At 47.0% G+C, this 25037-nt stretch overlaps 1 protein-coding gene and 1 long non-coding RNA gene across 2 annotated transcripts in view; both read right to left on the bottom strand.

Annotated features, from left to right (window-relative positions):
* LOC144889513 (poly(U)-specific endoribonuclease-A-like) overlaps positions 1–801 on the bottom strand; it is a 72597-nt gene extending 71796 nt beyond the window's left edge. The window contains exon 1 of the mRNA XM_078770013.1: positions 388–801. Within this exon, the coding sequence (XP_078626139.1) occupies positions 388–801 (414 nt within the window). The remainder of the gene's footprint in view (positions 1–387) is intronic.
* Positions 802–10769: 9968 nt separating this feature from the next.
* LOC137419154 (uncharacterized) lies at positions 10770–21772 on the bottom strand. Its single transcript, XR_010982773.2, has 3 exons — positions 21726–21772; positions 12069–12204; positions 10770–11207 (listed from the first exon to the last, which is right to left on the bottom strand). It is a non-coding gene; the product is annotated as an uncharacterized LOC137419154 (long non-coding RNA).
* Positions 21773–25037: the final 3265 nt, after the last annotated feature.

Here is a 25037-nt window from a genome sequence, read left to right as displayed (position 1 = left end):
CGCACGAAAAATAAAGGTCGGATACTTTTTGAACACAGTGTAGATGAAGATCCGAATCCAGATACTAGAATTTTAAAGTGATGGTTCACCATTGAGAGATAGAGCCAAAACGATATATAGCATGATATCTCAAAAAGTTATGGACAGAATTAAAAAAAAAATTTGTATACAAAATCGAGGCTCGTGTAAGAGCTAACACATTAAACACTAAAAACATAAACGGACACATACAGTCGTGGACAAAAATATTGGCACCCTTGCACTTTTAAAACTAGAGCTTCCAGGGAAGCAGAACTCAACTGAACTGACTGGACAACTTTAAAGTAGGTCAGTTGTCACCATTCCGGTGACGTTTGTATTCGTTTCAGTTTCATTTTGAGACCTCACCACCATTCCGGTGAAATTTGTTTTCGTATTAAGTTCGTTCTGATCCCTGATCACCATTCCAGTGAAATCATTTTCCCTGATCACCATTCCGGCGAAATTTGAATCGTTCTTCACCATTGCTGTGACATTTGAATCGTTTTCCACCATTCCGGTGACATTGATATCCCTCTGATCTACGAATGCAGTTGAAGCAGTGATCCCACTGTTCAGCTGATTCCACGATGCAGTAGCGATACCACAAGATCCCACAATATTGCTCTGATCTCCAAATGGTGCAGCATGAGAGCCAGCGCTTTCACTATGCTCTTGCTGATTTGTCAATCCAGAGCCAATATCATGCACTCTCAACCCACTCATTCCGCGCGCAGCAGCAGCACGTCTCTGACTAGCACTCTTCTTCTTCAGCTTCGGCATCCTGAAATTAAAAAGATTTTTGTCAATTTCTATATATACATTTCACTTCCGTAAATGTTGTGCTCACTTCTTTCTCAGTTTCAGCATCCTAAATTTTTGTGCTTTTCTTAAGAGCTGAAAAAATATGCCGGCCTATGGCGGCCATTTTGTGACAGATCGGGTTGACATGCGATAGCAACCTACCTTGTGTGGTAAGAGTCTCACACACCAAGTTTGATCAAAATCCATAAATATTTGTGGACGTTAAAGTCTTAACGCCGTTTCGGGGCTGAAAACAATATGGCGGCCTATGGCGGCCATTTTGTGACGGATCGGGTTGGAATGCAATAGCAACCTACCTTGTGTTGTAAGGGTTAAACATTCTAAGTTTGATCAAAATCTGTTAATATTTGTGAACGCCAGAGTGTTAACGTCGTTTTCATGACCAAAAACAAAATGGTCGCCTAAGTCCGCCATTTTTTAACGGATCGGGCTGAAATGTAATACCAACCTGGTCCTTGGGGTAAGGATGCTGCATGTCAAGTTTGATCAGAATCGGTTGATATTTGTGGACGCTGGAGTGTTAACGTCGAAACGTTAACGGACGACAGATGACGACGACGGACGCCGGAGGGTTCAGTATGTGATGAACTCAACTGGACGATTGTCCAGTTGAGTTAAAAATAATACACCATTTCTTCCAGAAAATTGTTGAAGTTAAAAAATATTTTGGTATCCACATATGTATTTCTTTTGTTTGCAGTGGAACAAAACAAAAAAAAGCTGAAAAAATTACTAAATCTTAGCTTATTCCACACAGAAATCCTAAAATGGCTCAGACAATATCATTGGCACCCTTTAGAAGTTGTTAGAAATAATTAGATTTCAAGCAGGTGATTCTCCTTCACTTTGGAATTTAACTCACCTGTGGTGAGATGCAGGTAGTCAGTTGTAGACAGCAACCGCCCAGGGTAGTACTACTGTCCTGACTGAGGAGCGTTAAAGTGGTGCCCGGAACCATCTTACACTCTCCATGTCAGGATTGCTGGTCTTACTTTCTGTCTCACTCAAACTACATCTACATCTTTTTCAATTTTCAAAAGGCGAGCTTCAATCTCTTTCTCGCAAACAAACACCAAACACTTTTCATCATACACTTTTCTTCTCTTTTATTTAAGGCCCAGCCTCGATGAGGGCTATATGGTCCATGCCTGGAGCCTCAAACATTTTAAAAAAAAAAAACCTAGAACAATGCGACTGTGTCGCCAATATGCCTTAGCACAGTCCCACAACGTGTAGATGCCATCACTCTGCTTATGTATGGGTAGGGGATCACGTTTGTGAACTTTCGTGTTGATTGGATAAGGTTAGTTTTTCTATCCAAGATGGCTGCCAAACCACGTGACCAATGACATCATCATTTTCAAACTATATGCAATAGTGCTGTTAGATGATATTTGTAAAATTTCACATCGATAGGGTGAGCAGCTTCAGAGATATTATTTAATATTTTCCTTCAATCCAATATGGCTGCCAAACCATGTGACCTATTATGTCATAAATTTAATATTTCAATACAAATAGATCATAGACAATGTGCATGCAATTTCAGATTTTTAGGATAAGGAATTCGATTAAAACATTTTTGGCTGGTATACCACTTCGCCTATGATGTCATCATTATCATGCTTTTGTTCCACATTGGGAGACTTGACAATGTGCCAAGATTAAATTTTTTCCATTCAGTGGTTTCTGAGATTTTTAATATATTTTTTGCTTTTAATCCAAGATGGCTGCCATACCACGTGACCTATGACGTCACAATTATCACAAAACATTCTGCATGGGTGTCACTCCTACCCTGAAAGTTTCGTCTTTAATCGGACATATGGTTGCTGAGAAAAACGAGGTTTAGGACGTACGGACAACCTGAAAACATAATGCCTCCGGCGACTTTGTCGGCGGATGCATAAAAAAGGTGCCTGCAATAGAAAAATCACTCATTCAACCAGTTTGAATGGAGAAAAGGAGTCATTCTGCTGTTTTGTGTCACTGTGTGTACTGCAATGAACATGGAGAAAAGAAAGAAAACCAGAGAATTGTCTGATGAGGTCAGACACAAGATTGTAACCAATCATGGACAATCTCAAGGCTACAAGTGCATCTCCAGAGACCTTGATATTCCTGTGTCCAGAGTACGCAATGTTATCAGTATGTTTAAGGCCCATGGCACTGTAGCCAACCTCCATGGACGTGGCCGCAAGAGAAAATTGATCGAAGATTGCAGAAAAGGATTGTTTGAATGATGGAGAAAGCACCTCGATCGACTGCGAAACAGATTCAAGCTGACCTTCAGACACAAGGTATGACAGTTTCAACTCACACTATCTGTTGCCAACTCAATGAAAGGGGGTTCCATGGTAGGAGACCCAGGAGGACCCTACTGCTAGGAAAGAGACAAAAGAAAGCCCGACTGGAGTTTTCCAAAACACACCTGAGGAAGCCAAAATCCTTCTGGGAGAATGTCCTGTGGACAGATGAGACCAAAGTAGAGCTTTCTGGTAAAGCACATCATCTCTATGTTTACAGAAAACAAAATGAAGCCTTCAAAGAAAAGAACACCTTCCCTACAATCAAACATGGAGGAGGTTCAGTGATGTTTTGGGGTTGCTGTGCTGCCTCTAGTACTGGGTGCCTTGAATGTGTGCATGGCATCATGAAATCGGGAGATTACCAAGGCATTTTGGAACGCAATGTTCAACCCAGTGTCAGAAAGCTGGGTCTCCATTTTTGTCACTTGACTGCAGTTATTTTGTCCAAAGGCGGTGCTAAAAAATATTAAGTCTAGGTTGTCATTAATTTAATCAATGCAAATTTTTTTCCTGATTGAAACGGATATATTAAGTTCTGATTCAAAAACAAAGGTCCGGAAATATTAACAGTGAAATAAAGAATTGTGGAGACCAAATACTTTTGTCTTACAATGTCATACAAATGCAAACTTATTTTTTAGAGAAAATTGTGAGTTTTTGAAAAAGTGCAGGGGTGCCAATATTTTTGGCCACGACTGTAAAACATAATAGTGGGAGTGGGAGACAAGAGGGGGAGAGAGAAGGAAGCACACAAGCACAACAACAGTAGAGAACAAGGACATCAAGAGATCTGTGGAAGAGAGAAGGCGGAGGGTAGGGGGGGAGGAAGGGGTACATGGTATAAAAAAAGTGAACGCTACTCGGAATTTCAGTAATGAAGTCGGAGATTGAAAAAGGTGGATTTGGGGTGTATTAGTGGGGTAGAAAAGATCAAGGTTTTGGATGGAGGAAGAGAAGACATGGTGGTGAACAGCTGATTTAAAGACCTGGAGGGAGGAGTGGGATTGAAGAGAGTGTGGGAGTTTGTTCCAGAGGCGGGGGAAAAGAGGAATGAAAGAGTGAAGGTGAGCAGTGAGTCTTGATTTTGTCAGTTTCTCCAGAAAAGGGTTGCTGGCAGATCTTGTGTGTCCCGAAGGAATATTTGGCGGCCAGAGCACAGACAGAGTTGGGTGAGCTAGGCCGGAGTGGAGGCGGTAAAAGAGAGAAAGTCTGCCAACCTCCCTGCGGTGAGCGAGTGAAAGGCCCACAGAATCGGCTTCATAGCAGGAGATACCAATGACTGTGAAAGCTTTGGTTTCTACAGCGTGAAGACGAGCTAGGTGTGTGGTTGGTGCACCAGCCCAGAGTGGAGAACAGTATTCCATCAAGCTGCTGATGAAAGCTTTGTAAGTGGTGAGAAGCTCAGAGGTGCCAAGGAAGGACTTGGCATGATGGAGCATGCCCAGTCAGCGACTAGCTTTGGAGGCCAGCTTGGAAATGTGGTTTTCCCAAGAAAGATCATGGCAGATAGTGAGACCCAGAAGCTTGTGTGACAGACCTTCTTTGAAAGGATTGTTGAGAAAGTAGATTGGAGGTTTTCCAGATGGCCTTTTCGGAGAGACATAATGAGAGTGTGAGATTTGTCAGGATTGAAAGACATTTTCCACTTATTTGACCAGTTTGTAATTTTGTCCGGGTCTGTAGAGAGTGAAGAGGCTGCTGCCTGCTGATCTGAGGGTTGAGATATGGTGCGGCAGAGAGTGGAGTCATCAGCAAAGAGATAGACAGGATTTTCCAGAGAGTCGGAGAGATCATTGATGAAGACCCGAAAAAGCACAGGGCACAGAACACTGCCTTGAGGACCTCCAGCCAGGACAGGAAGAGGAGATGAGAGAAATCCATTCAGGACCACATGTTGACTGTGACCGGAGAGGAAGTCCGCAAGCCATGCGTGGAGATTTCCATGGATACCACAAAAGGAGAGTTTGGTGAGCAGAGTGGAGTGCCAGACCATATCGACGGCACGAGATATGTCAAGGGAGACAGGTCTAATTTCCTGTTTGGCATTGAGAGCCTCCATCCATTGTTGAGACAGCAGAAGCAGCATGTGCAGTGTAGCCTGGTCTGATTCCAAATTGATGATCCAATATCAAGCCATTGGAGAAGAGGAAGGATTTGATATCCGCAGCAATGATGGATTCCATGACTTTGCTGATGATTGTGAGCAGGCTAATTGGTTTGTAGTTGTAAGGATCTGTTTTTGCACCTTTTTGTGTGAAGCGGTAATGTTGGCCGATTTTCAAGCAGATGGCAGATGACCTTGACCATATGAGAGGGTGAAGGAATAGAGAGCGGGTGTAATGGATGGGCATAGCATAATTTTAGGATCCGTGTGCTGATGCAGTTTGGTCCAGTTGCAGAATCAAGGTTTGACAGAGACTTCTCCACCTTGTAGGGAGAGAAGCACACGGAGTCCAGGAGCAGCTGTGTACGACTGGGTAAGGTGGGTACATAGAGAGATGGTTGGGACATTAGATTTGGAGGCAAACACAGAGTTGAGGCATGCAACTTTGTCACCTGCCGTTTCAGCTGTGTTGCCGTTTGAGGTAAGGGGGTGTGGAAGGGATTGAGGGGGAACAATCACCAGAAACAGATTTGACCAGATGCCACCAGGATTTGGAGGAGGGAGAGAGGTTTGAGAGTTTAGTCTTGAGAGTAGAGAGATATTGTTTCCTATCTCTCCTGAGGGTAGACACACACTTGTTCCGAGCTCTGTGAAAGGAACGGAGATTGCCTTCCATTGGATTTCCCTTTCATGAGGCAAAGGCAAGTTGTTTCAGGGAAACTGCCTCACCACAAGATTCAGTGTACCATGAACGGGAGGAAGGGTATGACAACTAAAGATGAGATGGGATAAATCTGTGCATGAGAGATAGCAATCTTCTTTGGAAGAATTCCCAGGATTGGTTGATGTCAGAGACAGTGGAGATGGGAGACCAGCCCAGATGATTGATGGCTGCTTGCCAGACACGTCAACACTGAGGAGGCTCTCTGAGAATGGCCAGAGAGATATCCACTTTTACAAGCAAATGATCAGATGAATCGATTGGAGCAGAAGAAGAGCAGCAGACATTTGCAGGGAAGTTTGTCATAACCAAGTCTAGAAGAGATGATGTACCGTTGACTGAGATCCGGGTCGGGAAATTGACAGATTGTGTCAGTTCCAATGAGTCGCAGAAATCCTTTGCTGAGGTGCCATGGCTGGTGTGAGAGGTACCCATGCCCAGCCAGCGGACATTATGACAGTTGAAGTCACCACATATTAGGAAGAGAGAGTTGGTATGAGTGGATAGAAGTTGGTCCATGTTGTCAGACATCGAGATGTAAATGGAGTCATCACTGTTTGGTGGACGGTACAGCACACATATGAACAAAATGTGGGAGCGGAGGGGAAGCCATAGCCAGAGGTAATGCTGGGGGTGAGGTGGAGAGAGGGCAGTGCAGGGAGAGTGAGGACGAGAGTTTTTAATAAAGATAGCAACCACACCACGAGGACGAGGCTCAGGTCTATCACACCGGAGGAGGGAGTAACCAGGGAGAGAAATTAAGGAATCAGACATCTTTAAATTAAATATTATTAAATTCAACATTAAACAAAGGAAAGTTTCTGTTGAGCAGATTAAGTCTGGTTTGTCAGAAGCAAACAGTATGGAGAGATCAGTCAGGTTTTATCGAAGACCCCAGATGTTTGAGGTCCATACCGTTAAGGGAGAGGGTGTGAGAATATCGGACACAGGGGAGGGGAGGGGTAGGGAAAGATGATGGAGGAGAGGGGGTTGGTAGGGAGAGCTGTTGACAGTGTGTCATATATTTCAGGACAGCTAGGAGAAGGGGAAGGATGAAGAGGACAAAAGGTTTGAAGGTGATGGGATGAGGCAGAGAGAGGAGTTATTTTTGGGGGGAGGGGAGGCAGAGCAAAGTAGAAGGTTGGAGGAGGTGGAGATATGAGTTTGAAGGGAGAGGACGCGGGGCGGAGGCAACTTTTTGGAGGAGGGGTAAGATGGGGGAATTGAAAAAAATGGTGAGGGGGGAGATTTGAAGGGGAGGGGAGAGTTGAAGTGAAGGGGTGAGTGGGGAGCTTTGGAGGGGAGAGGGGAGATTTGAGGAAGAGGGGTGAGGGTGGAGATCTGAGGAAGAGAGGTGAGGAGGGAGATCTGAGGGGGAGGGATGAGGAAGTGTTTATGAGGGGAGAGGTGAGGGAGTGTTTATGAGGGGTGTGGTGAGGAGGGAGATTTGAAGTGGAGGTGGTGCCTCTGCACGTCATTTTTTTTTCGCGATCAGATCCAAGATGGCCGACTTGCGGCCATTTTGTTACTTGTCCCCAACCATTTCTCGACATGCAGGATCCGATTTTGTTCAAACTTGGCAAAAAGACGATATATGAGAGTATAGATATGCAGAAGATTTTGTATCATCTTTAGCCTGGTGTTGGGCTAGCGGCTAGGGTGCCAGCTTAGGATCCTAGGATCCTGGGTTCGAATCCCGGTCGATCGCTGAATTAACGCCAGGAGGGTTGACTCAGCCTGTACATCCTTCCGAGATCGGCTAATTGAGTACTAGTTCACTGGTAATTCCCTGTTTGTCGTAAAAAGGCGACAAAAAGGGTTGGCGGCAGGAAGGGCATCCGGCCGTAAAACATTGCTTCAAAAGGGGACCAAAAAACAACAACAACCACGGTCCCCAAAAAAGGCCAACCCCCGCTTGCGGGGAAAAGTGGCCTCTAAAGGTGGTTTTTTAATTATTATTATTGACCAAAGATGGCCGACTGGCAGCATTTAAGTCCATGCAGCAAAATTACTAAAATCACAGGGGCTATGACATTTTATGTCTTTTGTGCCTCCACCTCCGAAGATTTCCGGAGGCATTATGTTTTCGGGTTGTCCATCCGTCTGTCTGTCCATCCGTTCGTACGGGCTAAACCTCAATTTTCTCGGCAACCACATGTCCGATTGAGACAAAACCTTAAGGGTAGTAGCGATATCCATGCAGAATGCTCTTGTAATAATTGTGATGTCATAGGTCATGTGGCATGGCAGCTATCTTGGATTAAACGCAAATAATTAAAATATTATTTCTCGGAAACCGCTGAATTGAACATTTTAAAACTTGGCACATTGTCAAGTACTCCCAATGGGGAACAAAAGCATGATAATGATGGCATCATCAGTGAAGTGGTATACCAGTCAAAATGTTTCAATCGAGTGCCTTATCCTAAAAATCAGAAATAGCATGCACATATTCTATGACCCATTTGTTTTTAAATTCTAAATTTATGACATCATAGGTCACATTGTTTGGCAGCCATGTTGGATTAAACCTAAAAGCTTAAAAAACATCTCCTAAACCAACGAATTGATGGACTTGAAACTTTATGTCTCTCATCGTCTAGGCATCTATATAATAATAGCGTAAGGACTCGACTTTGTTATCCCTTTTACGCCGCATCCAGTGACTTGATGCCCACGGCACTAATGGATTTACGATCTACGAACCGCACTCTTTGTTTATCACGTACAGCCATACTGGAAAAATCTGAATTAGCCGACGTTGGGGCCCAAAAGCATCCGATTAACTGCCGATACGACGCCATCTTACAACGCCATCGTATTGGCGTCTGCTGGGCGAAGGCGAAGCAAGCCGTCCGCTGATTGGACAGGCGAAGGCGAAAGCAAGCCGTCCACTGAGTGGACAATCCAGAGCATGCATTTGTGCCGGTGTCGGCGATCGTTGTTCATATACGCACTCTTCATTCTCATCTTTCTTCCTAACTCTTACTCGGACAAGCAAATCCCCTATGCCATCCATAATGGTACACTCTATCCATACAACACATCCTCCCTTCCGTGGATGTTCCACGGGTTTTGGCTAGTTGCAATTAAAAGTTGATCACGAAAACGTCATCCGTCACATGGTGCAGCCATATTGGATTGAAGGAAAATATTAAATAATTATATCTCTGAAACTGCTTATCTGATCGATGCGAAATTTTACAAATGTCATCTAACACCATTGTTGCATATAGTTTGAAAACGATGAAGTCACATGGTTTGGCAGCCATCTTGGATAGAAAAACGAACATTATCCGATCAACACAAAAGTTCACAAACGTGATCCTCTGCCCATACATATGCAGAATGTACAGTATCCAAGTTATGGTCGGCACCTGGCCAAATCCCTGTACACTCAGTGGAATATCCTGTGTCGGAATGGCGACCCATCCAGGATTGCAACCTCAGGCAAGAAACCGAATCAGCACAACCGACGCTCTGTATAGAGCAGAGCATACTGCTCCAATACGACTACGAGTTTAAAGTCCCAAAAGGGTCTTGAAAGACTGATAGATTGAAGGTTGCGACGGATTCAAATCGTGACCTTACTGGGAAGGCAATGACAAACTATCCATTGTGTTCCTTACCGTGAGACTGCTTCAAAGTAACTTACTCGATTAAAAATGGCGGCATCTTGCACCATAATCAACAGCAAATAATCATGGCCACCAGAAACCAACTTGCTCGTTACAAATGGTAGTCAAAAACAACAATTGGATGGCAATGTTTATTTACATATTTCACAGCAATATTATATTATAGTTCATAATATATACACTTTTATCAGGAAACAGGAACAACAATAGCAATGGAGGATTATTTTCACTCACATGTTCTCCAATATTAACAACCTACTACCCACAACTATCGGGGACGCCTCTTCGTGGTGGTTGCACCCCACAACGCAAGTCGGGGGCCAAATATTCCCCATTCTTCCCTGCTGCCTGGATTTGTCTGGGCAGCGCGGTCACAGTCAGGGTGCTGATCGGTCCCCATGGACCGGCCCCCTCTCTCTGTCTGTCTGTCTCTGTGTGTTTGTCGGTGTGTCTATCTCTGTCTGTCTCTCTGCCGGTCTGTCTCTCTGCCTGTCTGTCTCTCTGTCTGTCTGTCTCTGTCTGTCTCTCTGTCTGTCTCTGTTTCTTTTTGTCTCTGTCTGTCTGCCTCTCTGCCTCTGCCTGGCTGTTTGTCTCTGTCTGTCTATATCTGTCTGTCTCTGTCTGTCTATCTCTGTCTGTCTCTGTCTGTCTGCCTCTCTGTCTTTCTATATATCTGTCACTGTGTCTGTCTCTCTGTCTCTGTTTCTCTCTCTCTATTTCTCTAACTCTGTCGTGGCCCTGACTTCATGAAGGTGGGGGTACACCATATCCTGGATGTGGGGGATGTCTGGGTCACTCCTGGGAGATCGATCGGCTGTCTACGTGCCGCGGACTTGTTCGAGAGAACTCTTCAGGGCTATACAACAATAACAATAACAACTTACTACCTATAATGATAAAGCATAAATGGCGGAATGACTGTCTTTGATAAACGTTAAAAGCCATAAGGAATCATGATCTTCGATGTCTCATGCGACTTCTTTCAGCACTGGATTTTCAGGTGATAACAGTGAATCAGGTGGAGGAGCGCAAGGCCTCGGAGGGAACAGGTGAACGTCACAATGGCCACATTGCTGTGCTTTGGCATCCATTGGGGGAGTGGTCCAAACATGACTCAATGGTTGCTGCACAGCTTCACTTGGATTTTGGTTGTGCATTTCTTCAGAGGTTTGGCAGATCGTGTAATAAAATGAGTTTTGTAAGGAATGACACAGCAGTGGTTTTGAGCTTTGGTGCTGAACTTGAGTCAAAAATCTCCCTGCAGATGTTGATGTTGGCCATATTTTTGGCAAAGTAAAATAGGGAGAAAGGAACTGGAGGCTGCTGGCTTTGCAATGGCAGTTCAGCAAGATAGGGTAGGCAGCACAAAGGTGACCACCCAGTCGTCGTACAATCAAGCGCTGATGGCGACCACGCAGCCTGATCGTGTAGGACGAATGAGGGAGAGTTGGTTCGAGCAGGAAGAACAGGGTGTATAGGGCCACCTCAAACTCTGGGCTTGTGCCCAAAAACATGGCCCCCACAGGCCTCTGTGAACCAGCCCAGCAGAAATCGAGAGCAATCAAAAAGTCATCGGGTCCACAAGGAACTGGCTGGAGACAAAGCCAAATATATTCTTTCATTATTTACAAACTTCATGCATTAAAGTGTTTCTTTGACAATGTTGACTTTCATATTGCAAGGGGAACTATAAAGCATCTGAAAATACAAAGCACATCCGCTTCCGTTTGTATCCGGACGTCTTCTTCTTCTTCTGTATGCTCAACATACCGAAAACAAGTTAAAAGAAAATATAAAATGAAAATTGATGATTTTATGCAGCCTTGACCTTTGAGCTTGAGATCTAAAAAAATAATCAGTTTCTACCTTTTGATTTGTGAAACAATTCAGTGAAACAATATGCAAATTCTTTAAATTTCAGGTCAATCGGATGAAAATTGATGATTGTATGTGACGCTGACCTTTGACCTTCCGACCAAATTATTGATTTGACTTCTCCGTATTATCATAATAAAGCTTTGTTGAAAATTTGACGACAAAACTCAAATGGTATATTGAAATTTCAGGTCAATTGGATGAAAATTGACGATTTAATGTGACGCTGACCTTTGACCTTTCGACCAAATTATTAATTTGCCTTCTCCATATTCTCATAATAAAGCTTTGGTAAAGATTTGATGACAAAACTCAAATGGTAAAAATGTTCCGGCCTGGACAGACAGACAGACACAAATACGTGACTACAATACCCGTCTACTGCTGTGCAGGGCACGGCCTAGCTATCCATAAAGTCTCCAAGCATCATTTGGGACCTATCACGATACTTGCACTACCCACATCAAAGTCCAAGAGCTCAAACTCTCCCGAAAAAAGGATGATTATTTAGTCACTGGTTAAAACTTCCTCTGATACATCTCTTTGTTTAGAAAGATTTTGGAAATGAAGAGGCTTACCTGGTGGTGCAGGTTGCAGTAGGAAATGGCTCCCTTCCTCTCCTGTCTGCATATCTGGAGCCAGTTATGCAGTGGAATTACGTGTCCAGCGCGAGTCTTTCCGACAAACACCGACTCAAAACCCGAGCACGTGAAGCTGGGATGGTTGAGAGGAAAACATCGAAACCAGAAAATATACTTTGGTGCTTGGTCGCCCAGGTGTTCCACTCTACTAACTTGTCTTCACCTTCAAACTTTCATCGAACTCGACACAATACGCTCACAGCAACATTGGCAGAGGCCACAATCAACAACACCTCAAAAGGTGTCACCCAACCAACTCAGTATACCCAATCAACTCAGCATACCCAACCAACTCAGCATACCCAACCAACTCAACATACCCAATCAACTCAACATACCCAACCAACTCAACATACCCAACCAACTCAGCATACCCAATCAACTCAGCATACCCAACCAACTCAGCATACCCAACCAACTCAGTATACCCAATCAACTCAGCATACCCAACCAACTCAGTATACCCAATCAACTCAGCATACCCAACCAACTCAGTATACCCAATCAACTCAGCATACCCAACCAACTCAGCATACCCAACCAACTCAGCATACCCAATCAACTCAGCATACCCAACCAACTCAGCATAACCAACCAACTCAGCATACCCAATCAACTCAACGTACCCAATCAACTCAGCATACCCAACCAACTCGGCATACCCAATCAACTCGGCATACCCAATCAACTCAGCATACCCAACCAACTCGGCATACCCAACCAACTCGGCATACCCAATCAACTCGGCATACCCAACCAACTCAGCATACCCAACCAACTCAGCATACTCAACCAACTCAGCATACCCAACCAACTCAGCATACCCAATCAACTCGGCATACCCAATCAACTCATCATACCCAACCAACTCAGCATACTCAACCGAATCAGCATACCCAACCAACTCGGCATACCCAATCAACTCATCATACCCAACCAACTCATCATACCCAACCAACTCAGCATACTCAACCAACTCAGCATACCCAACCAACTCGGCATACCCAATCAACTCAGCATACCCAACCAACTCAGTATACCCAATCAACTCATCATACCCAACCAACTCAGCATACTCAACCAACTCAGCATACCCAATCAACTCGGCATACCCAATCAACTCATCATACCCAACCAACTCATCATACCCAACCAACTCAGCATACTCAACCAACTCAGCATACCCAACCAACTCGGCATACCCAATCAACTCAGCATACCCAACCAACTCAGTATACCCAACCAACTCAGCATAACCAACCAACTCAGCATACCCAATCAACTCAACATACCCAATCAACTCGGCATACCCAACCAACTCGGCATACCCAATCAACTCGGCATACCCAATCAACTCAGCATACCCAACCAACTCGGCATACCCAACCAACTCGGCATACCCAATCAACTCGGCATACCCAACCAACTCAGCATACCCAACCAACTCAGCATACCCAATCAACTCGGCATACCCAATCAACTCGGCATACCCAACCAACTCGGCATACCCAATCAACTCGGCATACCCAACCAACTCAGCATACCCAACCAACTCGGCATACCCAACCAACTCGGCATACCCAACCAACTCAGCATAACCAACCAACTCAGCATACCCAATCAACTCAACATACCAAATCAACTCGGCATACCCATTCAACTCAGCATACCCAACCAACTCGGCATACCCAATCAACTCGGCATACCCAATCAACTCGGCATACCCAACCAACTCGGCATACCCAATCAACTCGGCATACCCAACCAACTCAGCATACCCAACCAACTCGGCATACCCAACCAACTCAGCATACCCAACCAACTCAGCACACCCAATCAACTCAGCATACCCAACCAACTCAGCATACCCAATCAACTCAGCATACCCAACCAACTCAACATACCCAACCAACTCAGCATACCCAATCAACACAGCATACCCAACCAACTCAGCATATCCAACCAACTCAGCATACCCAACCTACTCAGGATACCCAACCAACTCAGCATACCCAACCAACTCAGCATACCCAATCAACTCAGCATACCCAATCAACTCAACATACCCAATCAACTCGGCATACCCATTCAACTCAGCATACCCAACCAACTCAACATACCCAACCAACTCGGCATACCCAATCAGCTCGGCATACTCAACCAACTCGGCATACCCAACCAACTCAGCATGTCCACCCCAAAGTGAACATGCTTGCTAATCCTCCATACCCCCATTACCCTGCTATTAACGGAACAGTCTACAGTTGACGATGCTCCACTAAGATACATTTTTCATCACCATCATGGTTTATCCCTGCATTATCCCAATTACAGGCCTTCTGCCAACTCTTCTCGGAGAAACTGACGATTTTGGAACAATCTTGGAAAAAAAAAATGCACCAAACAAACAGAGACGCCGCCATATTGGTCAGAATCTCTCACAGTTATGCTATCCTCAGGGCATAAAATGGCGTGAAAGCTGATTGTCATAGCTTTTGTCATAGTTACCTTGCCCTTAGGGCATGAATGTTGATTCTCAGCTTTTCTCATAGTTACCCTGCCCTCACGGAATGAATGCTGATTCTCATAGCTTTTCTCATAGTTACCTTGACCTTCGGGCATAAATGCTGATTCTCAGCTTTTCTCATAGTTACCCTGCCCTCAAGCCATGAATGCTGATTCTCATAGCTTTTCTCATAGTTACCTTCACCTTAGGGCATAAATGCTGATTCTCAGCTTTTCTCATAGTTACCCTGCCCTCAAGGCATGAAAGCTGATTCTCATAGCTTTTCTCATAGTTACCCTGCCCTCACGGCATGAATGCTGATTCTCATAGCTTTTCTCATAGTTATCCTTCCATCTGGGCATGAGATGGCATAAATGCTGATTCTCAGCTTTTCTCATAGTTACCCTGCCCTCAAGGCATGAAAGCTGATTCTCATAGCTTTTCTCATAGTTACCCTGCCCTCACGGCATGAATGCTGATTCTCATAGCTTTTCTCATAGTTACCTTGCCCTTAGCGCATAATTACGTATTCTCAGCTTTTCTCGTAGTTACCCTGCCCTCACGGCTTAAAAGCTGATTCTCATAGCTTTTCTCATAGGTATCCTTCCATCTGGGCATGAGATGGCATGAATGCTGATTCTCACCTTTTCTCATAATTACCCTGCCCTTACGGCATGAATGCTGAGTCTCATAGCTTTTCTCATAGTTACCTTGCCCTTAGGGCATGAATGCTGATTCTCACCTTTTCTCATAATTACCCTGCCCTTACGGCATGAATGCTGAGTCTCATAGCTTTTCTCATAGTTACCTTGCCCTTAGGGCATAAATGCGGATTCTCATAGCTTTTCTCATAATTACCCTGCCCTCACGGCATGAATGCTGAGTCTCATAGCTTTTCTCATAGTTACCTTGCCCTTAGGGCATAAATGCGGATTCTCATAGCTTTTCTCATTGTTACCCTGCCCTCAAGGCATGAATGCTGAGTCTCATAGCTTTTCTCATAGTTACCTTGCCCTTAGGGCATAAATGCGGATTCTCATAGCTTTTCTCATTGTTACCCTGCCCTCACGGCATGAATGCTAATTCTCATAGCTTTTCTCATCGTTACCCTGCCCTCAAGGCATGAATGCTGATTCTCATAGCTTTTCTCATAGTTACCCTGCCCTCAAGGCATGAATGCTGATTCTCATAGCTTTTCTCATAGTTAACCTGCCCTCACGGCATGAATGCTGACACTCAGCTTTTCTCATAGTTACCCTGCCCTCAATGCATGAATGCTGATTCTCATAGCTTTTCTCATAGTTACCTTGCCCTTAGGGCATAAATGCGGATTCTCAGCTTTTCTCGTAAATACCCTGACCTCACGACATGAATACTGATTCTTATAGCTTTTTTCACCGTTATTCTGCCCTCCGGGCATGAATATTTTCCCAAGTACTGTACTGCTGAACTGAAGGTTTTTTAAAGGGCAAAAGGCGATTTGTGTTCTCTATTCTTCAAGTATATAATTCAATTGAAATAAATAAAGATTTTAAAGATTACAAAAAAAATATATTTTGGAAGTTTACCGCCATTGCTTTGCTGCAGCGTCTTTTACACCACCTTATTAAGCACGTCATAATATTTATTCGTTCCTGTTGTTTGTGTCCTTTATGAAGTGCTTAAAAAAGGAAGATTCCTGTTTAAAATGATTTTCAATTTCTTTGTCTGCCATGCAGAGATGGACAAAGTAAAAAATTATCTCACTCCTGTCTCTCCATCGGGACGAATTCAGAGTCAAAGCAAAGCACTGCTAAACTCCTGGTTTGTTTTCTGATTATTTTTCCGATTCGTGTTAAAAATATAACATTCAATTCAAATTAAGCTGTTCCTCGATCATAAGCTGATGTTTGCAAATGGACTCACTGTCAGAATGAAGTGAACTGAAGCGCGGTGCTACGCGCGCTACTTGCTTAGCAAGGAGGAAGCGGACAACGCGGTCGGTTAAAATAGTTTATTTCAAGAGCTTCACTGTAGCACTGGAGCACTCCGGGCTGCGCACCCGGTGTATATCCCGCGGACACGCCTACCCCTCGGGTGTGGCCGCCGCCCACTTGGTGCGCGGAATGATGTCATCACGCCAGTGAGCTTTCGTGTCCGCCACACGCGCCTCCCCAAAATTCCCGCGCATCTGGAGGGCCAGTTTGCGGGGCAAACGGATGACCCGGCCGAGGCGCCCTCTGGCGACTGGCGGCGTCCGGGGTGCAGGGATGCCAGCTGGGATGCCTCCGGCTGCACCCGGGATGGGTGCAGGACCGGGGGGCGGTGTGCCGGCGGGCCTGGGCGGTGCCGGGGGCCCACCCGCAGGGGGGCGGCCCCGACGCGGGGGCCGAGCCACCGGCGGTGGGTGGTCCACGTCGAGGTGGGCCGGCTTGAGGCGATCCACTGAGACGCGGTCGGGAGTACCGCCGATGTCCAAGGTGAAATGTTTCACCCTGGTCTCCAGCACGCGGAAAGGCCCGTCGTACGGGGGCCGCAGTGGTGTCCGGTGGGCATCGTGCCGGACGAAGACGTACTCCGCGGTGTGAAGCTCCGGGGCGACGTGCGTAGGCAGGTGCCCGTGGTGCGCCGTCGGCACTGGGGCGAACCTCCGGGCGGTCTCCTGCAGCGCAAAGCACTCCTGCGCCGCGGACCATGGTGCCGTGGCGTGGGGAGGAACTCGCCCGGCACCCGCAGTGGTTGTCCGAAGACCAACTCCACCGAGGATGCGCGCAGGTCGTACTTGGGCGCCGTCCGGAGGCCCAGCAGGACCCAGGGGAGCCTGTCGACCCAGCCGCCGTCGCGGAGGGTGGCCCGGAGCGCAGCCTTCAATGAGCGGTGGAACCGCTCGCACAGGCCGTTGGCCTGGGGGTGGTAGGCCGTGGTTCGGTGCAGCTGGACCCCGAGCCCCCGCGCGACCGCCCCCCAGAGCTCCGAGGTGAACTGGGGGCCGCGGTCGGACGAGATGTCCGAGGGGGCGCCGAACCGGGCGACCCAGGTGGCGATGAACGCCTGCGCGATGTCCGCCGCCGTCGTCGCCGCCAAAGGCACGGCCTCCGGCCACCGGGTGGTGCAGTCCACCATTGTCAGGACATGGGTGAAACCCCACGAGGGGGGGGCAGAGGTCCCACCAGGTCCACGTGCACGTGGTCGAACCTACGTTCCGGCACCATAAACGGGGCCAATGGGGCCTGGGTGTGCCGGTGCACCTTCGCGCGCTGGCACGCGAGGCACGTCCTGGTCCAGCCGCGGACGGCCTTCCGGAGGCCATGCCAGACAAACTTGTCGGCGACCAACCTCCGGGAGGCCTTCATGCCCGGGTGGGACAGGCCGTGGATGGTGTCAAAAACCCGCGCCCGCGGGCACGATGGGGCGAGGCCGCCCGAGGGAGACGTCGCACAAGAGGGCCGTGCCCGCGCCGTCGAACGGCACCTTGGTGACGCAGAGGCCCGTGACGGCGGTCCGCAAGGCCTGGACGCTGGGGTCGGTGGCCTGGTCCGCTGCCATCCGGGCATAGTCGATGCCAAGGTGGACTGCGTGGGCGATGGACCGGGAAAGGCAATCCGCCACCGGGTTGTCCTTCCCCACGACATGCCGGATGTCCGTTGTATATTCGGACACGGCCGAGAGGTGACGCTGCTGCCGGGCCGACCATGGCTCGGCGACCTTGCCCATCGTGAAGACCAGTGGCTTGTGGTCGACGAAGGCCGTGAACGCACGGCCCTCGAGCAGATGGCGGAAGTGCCTGACCGCCAGGTGAAGCCCGAGCAACTCGCGGTCGAAGGTACTTTAGCGGCGTTCGGGTGGGCGAAGCTGCCAGCTGAAGAACGCCAGCGGTTGCCAGGCACCACGCACCCATTGCTCGTGCACCGCGCCCACCGCGTAGTCCGACTCGTGCACCGCTCGGGCATGGCCGCCGCCCACTTGGTGCGTGGAATGATGTCATCACGCCAGTGAGCTTTCGTGTCCGCCACAGAACAAATTGCTCAACCCCGCTTTTTGCTTTGTGTATGTGGGGTAATGAAAACAGCAAAAGCAATGATTTATCCAGTCTTTCATCATCATCATACTTAAATACGCAAGTTGGTGTCTGTCTGACGATTTTTGACCGTGATACATTCAGTCATTACTTATCCAATCTCAACCAATCTTAAGAGGGAGTAATGGTCACGCAATGAAGGTTGCAGCAAATTCATTTGGCACCCTCCCCAAGGGGATTTTCCCCGCCAATGGGGTTACATGTTGAGGTGTATATCCGTATTAAGACAGCTTTATCGTGGCATTTTTCTAAGGACGCTTCTAATAGCAAAAACATAATATTAATGTTATTGCAAAACATAATTAAAACGAATAATATCTCCCTCTCCCCAAGGGGTGTTTTCTCCTTGAACAAACGCCATGTCAACGTATAGACCGATCCGATAAGGACGATCGGGCCCCCTCGCCGATAGACGGCGCTCTTGCGTCCGCCATTACTGGGGGGCGTCCCGATCCAAACTTAACTCCAGCTGGCTGCGCCAGCACAACTATCATCGCGATCGTACATGAAAAGTGTCCGTGATAATCGTTCTCAAGTGTTTCTCTATACGTGTGGAGCGGTCGTGGACACCTGGCACCTGAAGGCACATGATACAAACCCCGTTTTCGGCGATATCGCCGGGTGCCGTAGGCGCACGGCCATGCCGCCCTGAAGGCACCTGGCACCTGGGGGTACCCGGTTTCCACTTCCACCTGCACCAAACCTATTTTGTTAGCAACCGCATACCCTATGCTATGCCATGCCGAGCCCCCTTCCGCCTTAGCCCCGAGTTTCTCGACCACTACGATAACGACTCCTCTGACCGACCCGACTAGGTGCCCGTCCCTTCATCGACTCCTCCATACGGCCAGGTCTTGGTGGCCGTACCACAGCCGCCCCACATGGATTCTTCCCTCAGAGTCCACCTCCGCCCGGGCCCGCCACATCTGGCAACTACGGCTAGGCTACGAGTGGCCGTTGCCGAGCCCCAAGTTCCTTGATTACTCGGGTCGCGACTCGTCTGGCAGACCCGACTGGGCCTCCGTCCCTTCACGTGGGCCGCCTCACCGGCTCCTTATCGCTTCATCGACTCTTCCACATGGCCAGGTCATGGCGGGTGTATCACTGCCGTCCCACATGGATTCTTCCCTCAGAGTCCACCTCCGCGCGGGCCGCCACCGGTCGTATAGCTCGGTGGACCGGTGGTATCGTCCACGATTCCATCTTCTCCGATGAATCTAACAAACAAATATATTTTGTATCGATATTCTTTCGGCAAAGTGAACTGAGCCCGGTAACTGCATGTAATCTGAATGCTGGAGAGCAAGCCGAATGAAGCGGACGCCTCCCAACTATGGCGGAGTCTATAGAGGGCGCCCGTCCATTGAACCCTCCGTCGGATCGGTCTATATAAATAGCTTATCATGGTGTTTCATGGGAACACCAGCCACCACCTGAAGTAAAAATATTATAAACAACAATCACTTATTATTACCGTTTTAACGGTCACTAATGTTGTTGAACACTAAACCCAAAGAATCCCAACAAGGGATTTGGAGCAATCCCGACTCCCATGGGGCACATTTTACTTTCAGCAGGAGAGGGAGGGGTGAGGAAGGGAGTGGAAGGGGGTGAGGAGGCCGAGGTGAGGAGAGAGGGAGGGGAAATATATGCAACATATACATCATTTTGGGGGGTGGGGGTGGGGGTGGCTTTGACAGGCCACTCCGTTTTGGGGGGAGGGGTGGAAGGGAAGGAGGATGCATTTTCCCATGCAAAGAGTGCTTCATAACCTCAGTGCTGCCCAGGTAAAAAAGGGAATTGTAATACCCTCTGCCACCTTCACCAGGTGACGCTACACGGTACGCATTTACATAGAGAATTGAGGCATCTCTCCCGGTCCCCACATCCCCACATGAGGCCGCGACCACATAGCCTATGTTACCCCCCAGACAAAGTTGTATTTGTACCACGAGTAAAGTATAAAAGTGTTTATAGCTGGAGTACCCGGCGTTGCTCAAGTGAAAAAAAAACATTAACATATTGATGGAAATGAATGAGGGCAAATATAATGGAAAAGCAATCACGTCCAAATCTGAATCCATCACAAATGTCAAATAATCATTTTACCTTTTCGTTCAATATATGCTGCTGAATGTACCATTCATTACGTTTCTGAGTTAAGTATGATGGCGGTCAGGAAGAAGAAGAAGCCTTATCACCAACTTCGACCGCTTCCGCAATTGTTTTATTTGTGTTTAAATGTCTGGTGGTTGTTTTGTATTTATTTATGTGAATGTGAACTTGTATATAACTGTAATTAATCAAAAAGGCTTAGGCACTATAGAGCAATTTTTTAAAATCATATTTAAATGTTTTTTTTTGCCTAAAACACTCCCAGGTACTTACTGATGAACGTCTGAAAGTTTGACGAAGATCCGTTCAGCCATCTCTGAGAAAAATGGCGGCACACAGACAATATATATATATATATATATATATATATAAATATATATCAAGCGTTAATAATGTGACCCTTCCTGCTGCTAATGTGGTGTTTTTCGTGGCAGCCTTTTGAAACAGTTGCTACTGCTGTTTAACACTCAACGGAAAGGAAGAAAACTCGGGGTGTGCTCATTTACCAAGCAGCTAGCTAGTGCTTTCCAAGCCAGCTGTTCCTTATCAACGGTTTTGAATGGAGTGCTTGCTCGAATACTTAAGCCACTTGACGAGCACTCTACAAGAAACTTGCTATCTGAACACACCCCACCCCCAATGTTCTTGAGGCCCGACCGTAGATCTACTGTAATCTATATATCCCCGAGAGGAATGACCTTTCCTGCCACCTGGGAAGAGTGTACTCGTAATTAAAATCTGACAGACCAGGAACCATTTTATTGATTCTTTTTGGAACCCTCCTCAAATCTGGCTACATCGTCACATCTACGAATGTACTTGTTATTCATGTAAAATTGATTGACATCTCCTCAGGGTATTGTCCTGCATGTATTATATGTACCTTGTTCAGCAAAGCAGCAGAAAGCTTTCCTACCTTGGGGGAGCCCCAGTGCGGTACAGCCAGAACCAGATATTGAAGAGTCGCCGACGAAATACCCTGATGTTGGAGGACGCCAAGTGATGCTGGACTAGAAAATGGTAGGCAATCTGCAAAAAGAACAGAACATGCGGAAAGAAAAATCCATTACAGAAATATCGAATGATCGTCATGACCAAAAGGCCAAAAGAAAATCAAGGTCTTGAATTCCATTTTGTGCAGATATTAAGCAATGGCCGTTGAGGAGGCAAACCACGAAAAGGAATTGTTTAGCGAATGAATTAATGAATGATCTAATCTTGGTATTTGTCTATGCATTAACTCACTGAAGGAGAAGCTAACCTTCATAACGTTTGTTTCGAGGAGACCATCGAGGAATGATTCAATATCACACTTCTCCTTCACCGATCTGCTTTCCGGACACGATGTAGGCCTTTCGTAGTTGTCCAGCAAGGTCAGGAAATCTGCAAAAAGTTTTTACTGTTATGTACATGGGAACGTAGCATCATAATATGTACTCCATCACATCACCTAAGGGTTACCTTTTGGGTAAGAAGGCGTTATAATAATTACATGTGATATGACAAGTCATGAACATCTTTGTGCTGAGTCTTCCTTGTGCAAAAGCATTCATTCATTGCAGGGAAAACTTTTTGACTTCACCCTGTATTAAGGAAATTACACAATACAGTGGACTCTAATTTGAACAGATTACATGCTGGATATCATCATTTGTCTATAAGCGTGTCCCATAAACACTTCGACAACTTTGATAGTTAATATATTTAGTACCACAAATGAGACAACGATACCCATGGTTTATCAAGACGTGATCTGACATGCAAGTCCTGTACAAGGTACGGAAGGAATCCGCCATCGCGGACTAGTATCAGAGAGTGGTACTAGAGGATTAAGGAGACTGGAAGTTGTCAGAAACAGAAAAGTACCGGTTGACCAAGCACAAGTGCAGCAGATGTTGAACAAGTGCGTGAATCATTTCGACAAAGTCCAAGAAAATCAATCCAACGCACATCCAGAGAACTGGGACTACCAACCACCACTGTACACAGGATTTTGCATAAAATACGGAAGTTTTGTGCCTATAAGGTGCAGAGTCTCAAACCAAAACTAAAACCAAATGATGGACCCAAATGCAAGGCGTTTGCCTTGAAAATGCTCAGTAGCATAGAGGATGGCGAAGATTACCTGATAAAGGTCATGCGCACAGAGGAAGCTTGCTTTCATGTATCGGGGAAGGTGAACCGGCACATTGTGAGGATCTGGGGCTCTGAAACCCCCCCCCCCACGTGGTCATTGAACACATACGCGACATTCAAAAGTGTGGTGTGGCCTTCTCCATGATCACTTGGTGGATCCGTTTTTCTTTGCGGACGATGCAGTGACCTCAACAATTTACATAAACATGTTGGAAGGATTCGTCTTCACACAGATTGAAAACCTGTAACCCAATATCATTTTTCAACAAGATGGCGCTCCCCCGAATCAGCCGTAGTCATTCGAGCCGTCCTGAATGAAAAATTTCCAGGTCGCTGGATTGGCCAAGACAGACCAACTCCCTGACCCCCACAATCACCAGACATAACCCCACTTGATTTTTTTCTGTGGGGGGTTTTCAAAGATGTTGTCCACAACACCAAGGTGGCAAACCTGCAGGATCTTCGTTCACGGATCACAGCTGCATCGCATTGGTGGACGCAAACATGCTGAGCCAAACATAGGAAGAACTCGTGTACTACCTTGATGTCCTGCGCATGATAAAGGAAGCTCACATTGAAGTGTAATGATAGTGCGCACAAAACTTTATGAGCTTCTGTATCATATAAAACAAAGGTTATCGTTGTGTCATTTGTGGTTATATATATATATATATGTGTGTGTGTGTGTGTGTGTGTGTGTGTGTGTGTGGTGGAAATAGCGCCACCTCTGGTTCTAGCCGGTATAACAAATCACTTTCCTTTATCGGCGTAATATAATGGAACCTTCTCCAAATTATGATATGGAGTATGATATGTTGCCCACCAAAGGATGTCGGAGAAGGGTACTCCCGCCAGGATGGCCTAGGTGTATGCACACCTAACGCGAACCTGAAGATCTAGCCTCGGTTTGAATCCTGTTGCAGCTATAAACTGTCATCTCATGTTTCACAGGCCGGGTGATTCATCAATGTGTGTGCGATCCCTCGAATGGACGTTAAACGGGTGTCCCGTCTGCCGATATTAGTTTGTGGACGTTAAAGTTCCCACATTGTTATTCGTGAAGAATAGGCGGAGCTATGGCTGACACCCTGAACTAATATAATGGCAAACTCCAGCCTGGACTTGGGCAAACTCCTGCCTGGACTTGGGCAAACTCCTGCCTGGACTTGGGCAAACTCCTGCCTGGACTTGGGCAAACTCCTGCCTGGACTTGGGCAAACTCCAGCCTGGACTTGGGCAAACTCCTGCATGGACTTGGGCAAACTCCAGCCTGGACTTGGGCAAACTCCTGCCTGGACTTGGGCAAACTCCTGCCTGGACTTGGGCAAACTCCTGCATGGACTTGGGCAAACTCCAGCCTGGACTTGGGCAAACTCCTGCCTGGACTTGGGCAAACTCTAGCCTGGACTTGGGCAAACTCCTGCCTGGACTTGGGCAAACTCCAGCCTGGACTTGCGCAAACTCCTGCCTGGACTTGGGCAAACTCCTGCCTAGACCTGGGCAAACTCCTGCCTGGACTTGGGCAAACTCCTGCCTGGACTTGGGCAAACTCCTGCATGGACTTGGGCAAACTCCTGCCTGGACTTGGGAAAACTCCAGCATGGACTTGGGCAAACTCCTGCCTGGACTTGGGCAAACTCCAGCCTGGACTTGGGCAAACCCCTGCCTGGACTTGGGCAAACTCCTGCATGGACTTGGGCAAACTCCTGCATGGACTTGGGCAAACTCCTGCCTGGACTTGGGCAAACTCCTGCCTGGACTTGGGCAAACACCTGCCTGGACTTGGGCAAACTCCTGCCTGTACTTGGGCAAACTCCTGCCTGTACTTGGGCAAACTCCTGCCTGGAATTGGGAAATCTCCTGCATGGACTTGGGCAAACTCCTGCATGGACTTGGGCAAACTCCAGCCTGGACGTGGGCAAACCCCTTCCTGGACTTGGGCAAACTCCTGCATGGACTTGGGCAAACTCCTGCCTGGACTTGGGCAAACTCCTGCCTGGACTTTGGCAAACTCCTGCCTGTACTTGGGCAAACTCCAGCCTGGACTTGGGCAAACTCCTGCCTGGACTTGGGCAAACTCCTGCATGGACTT

The sequence above is a fragment of the Myxine glutinosa genome, chromosome 1 (genome assembly GCF_964187855.1).
Source record: "Myxine glutinosa chromosome 1, kmMyxGlut1.1, whole genome shotgun sequence".
Lineage (NCBI taxonomy): Eukaryota > Metazoa > Chordata > Myxini > Myxiniformes > Myxinidae > Myxine > Myxine glutinosa.
Note: the sequence above shows the minus strand (reverse complement) of the source record. Positions and strands in the feature narration are given on the sequence as shown.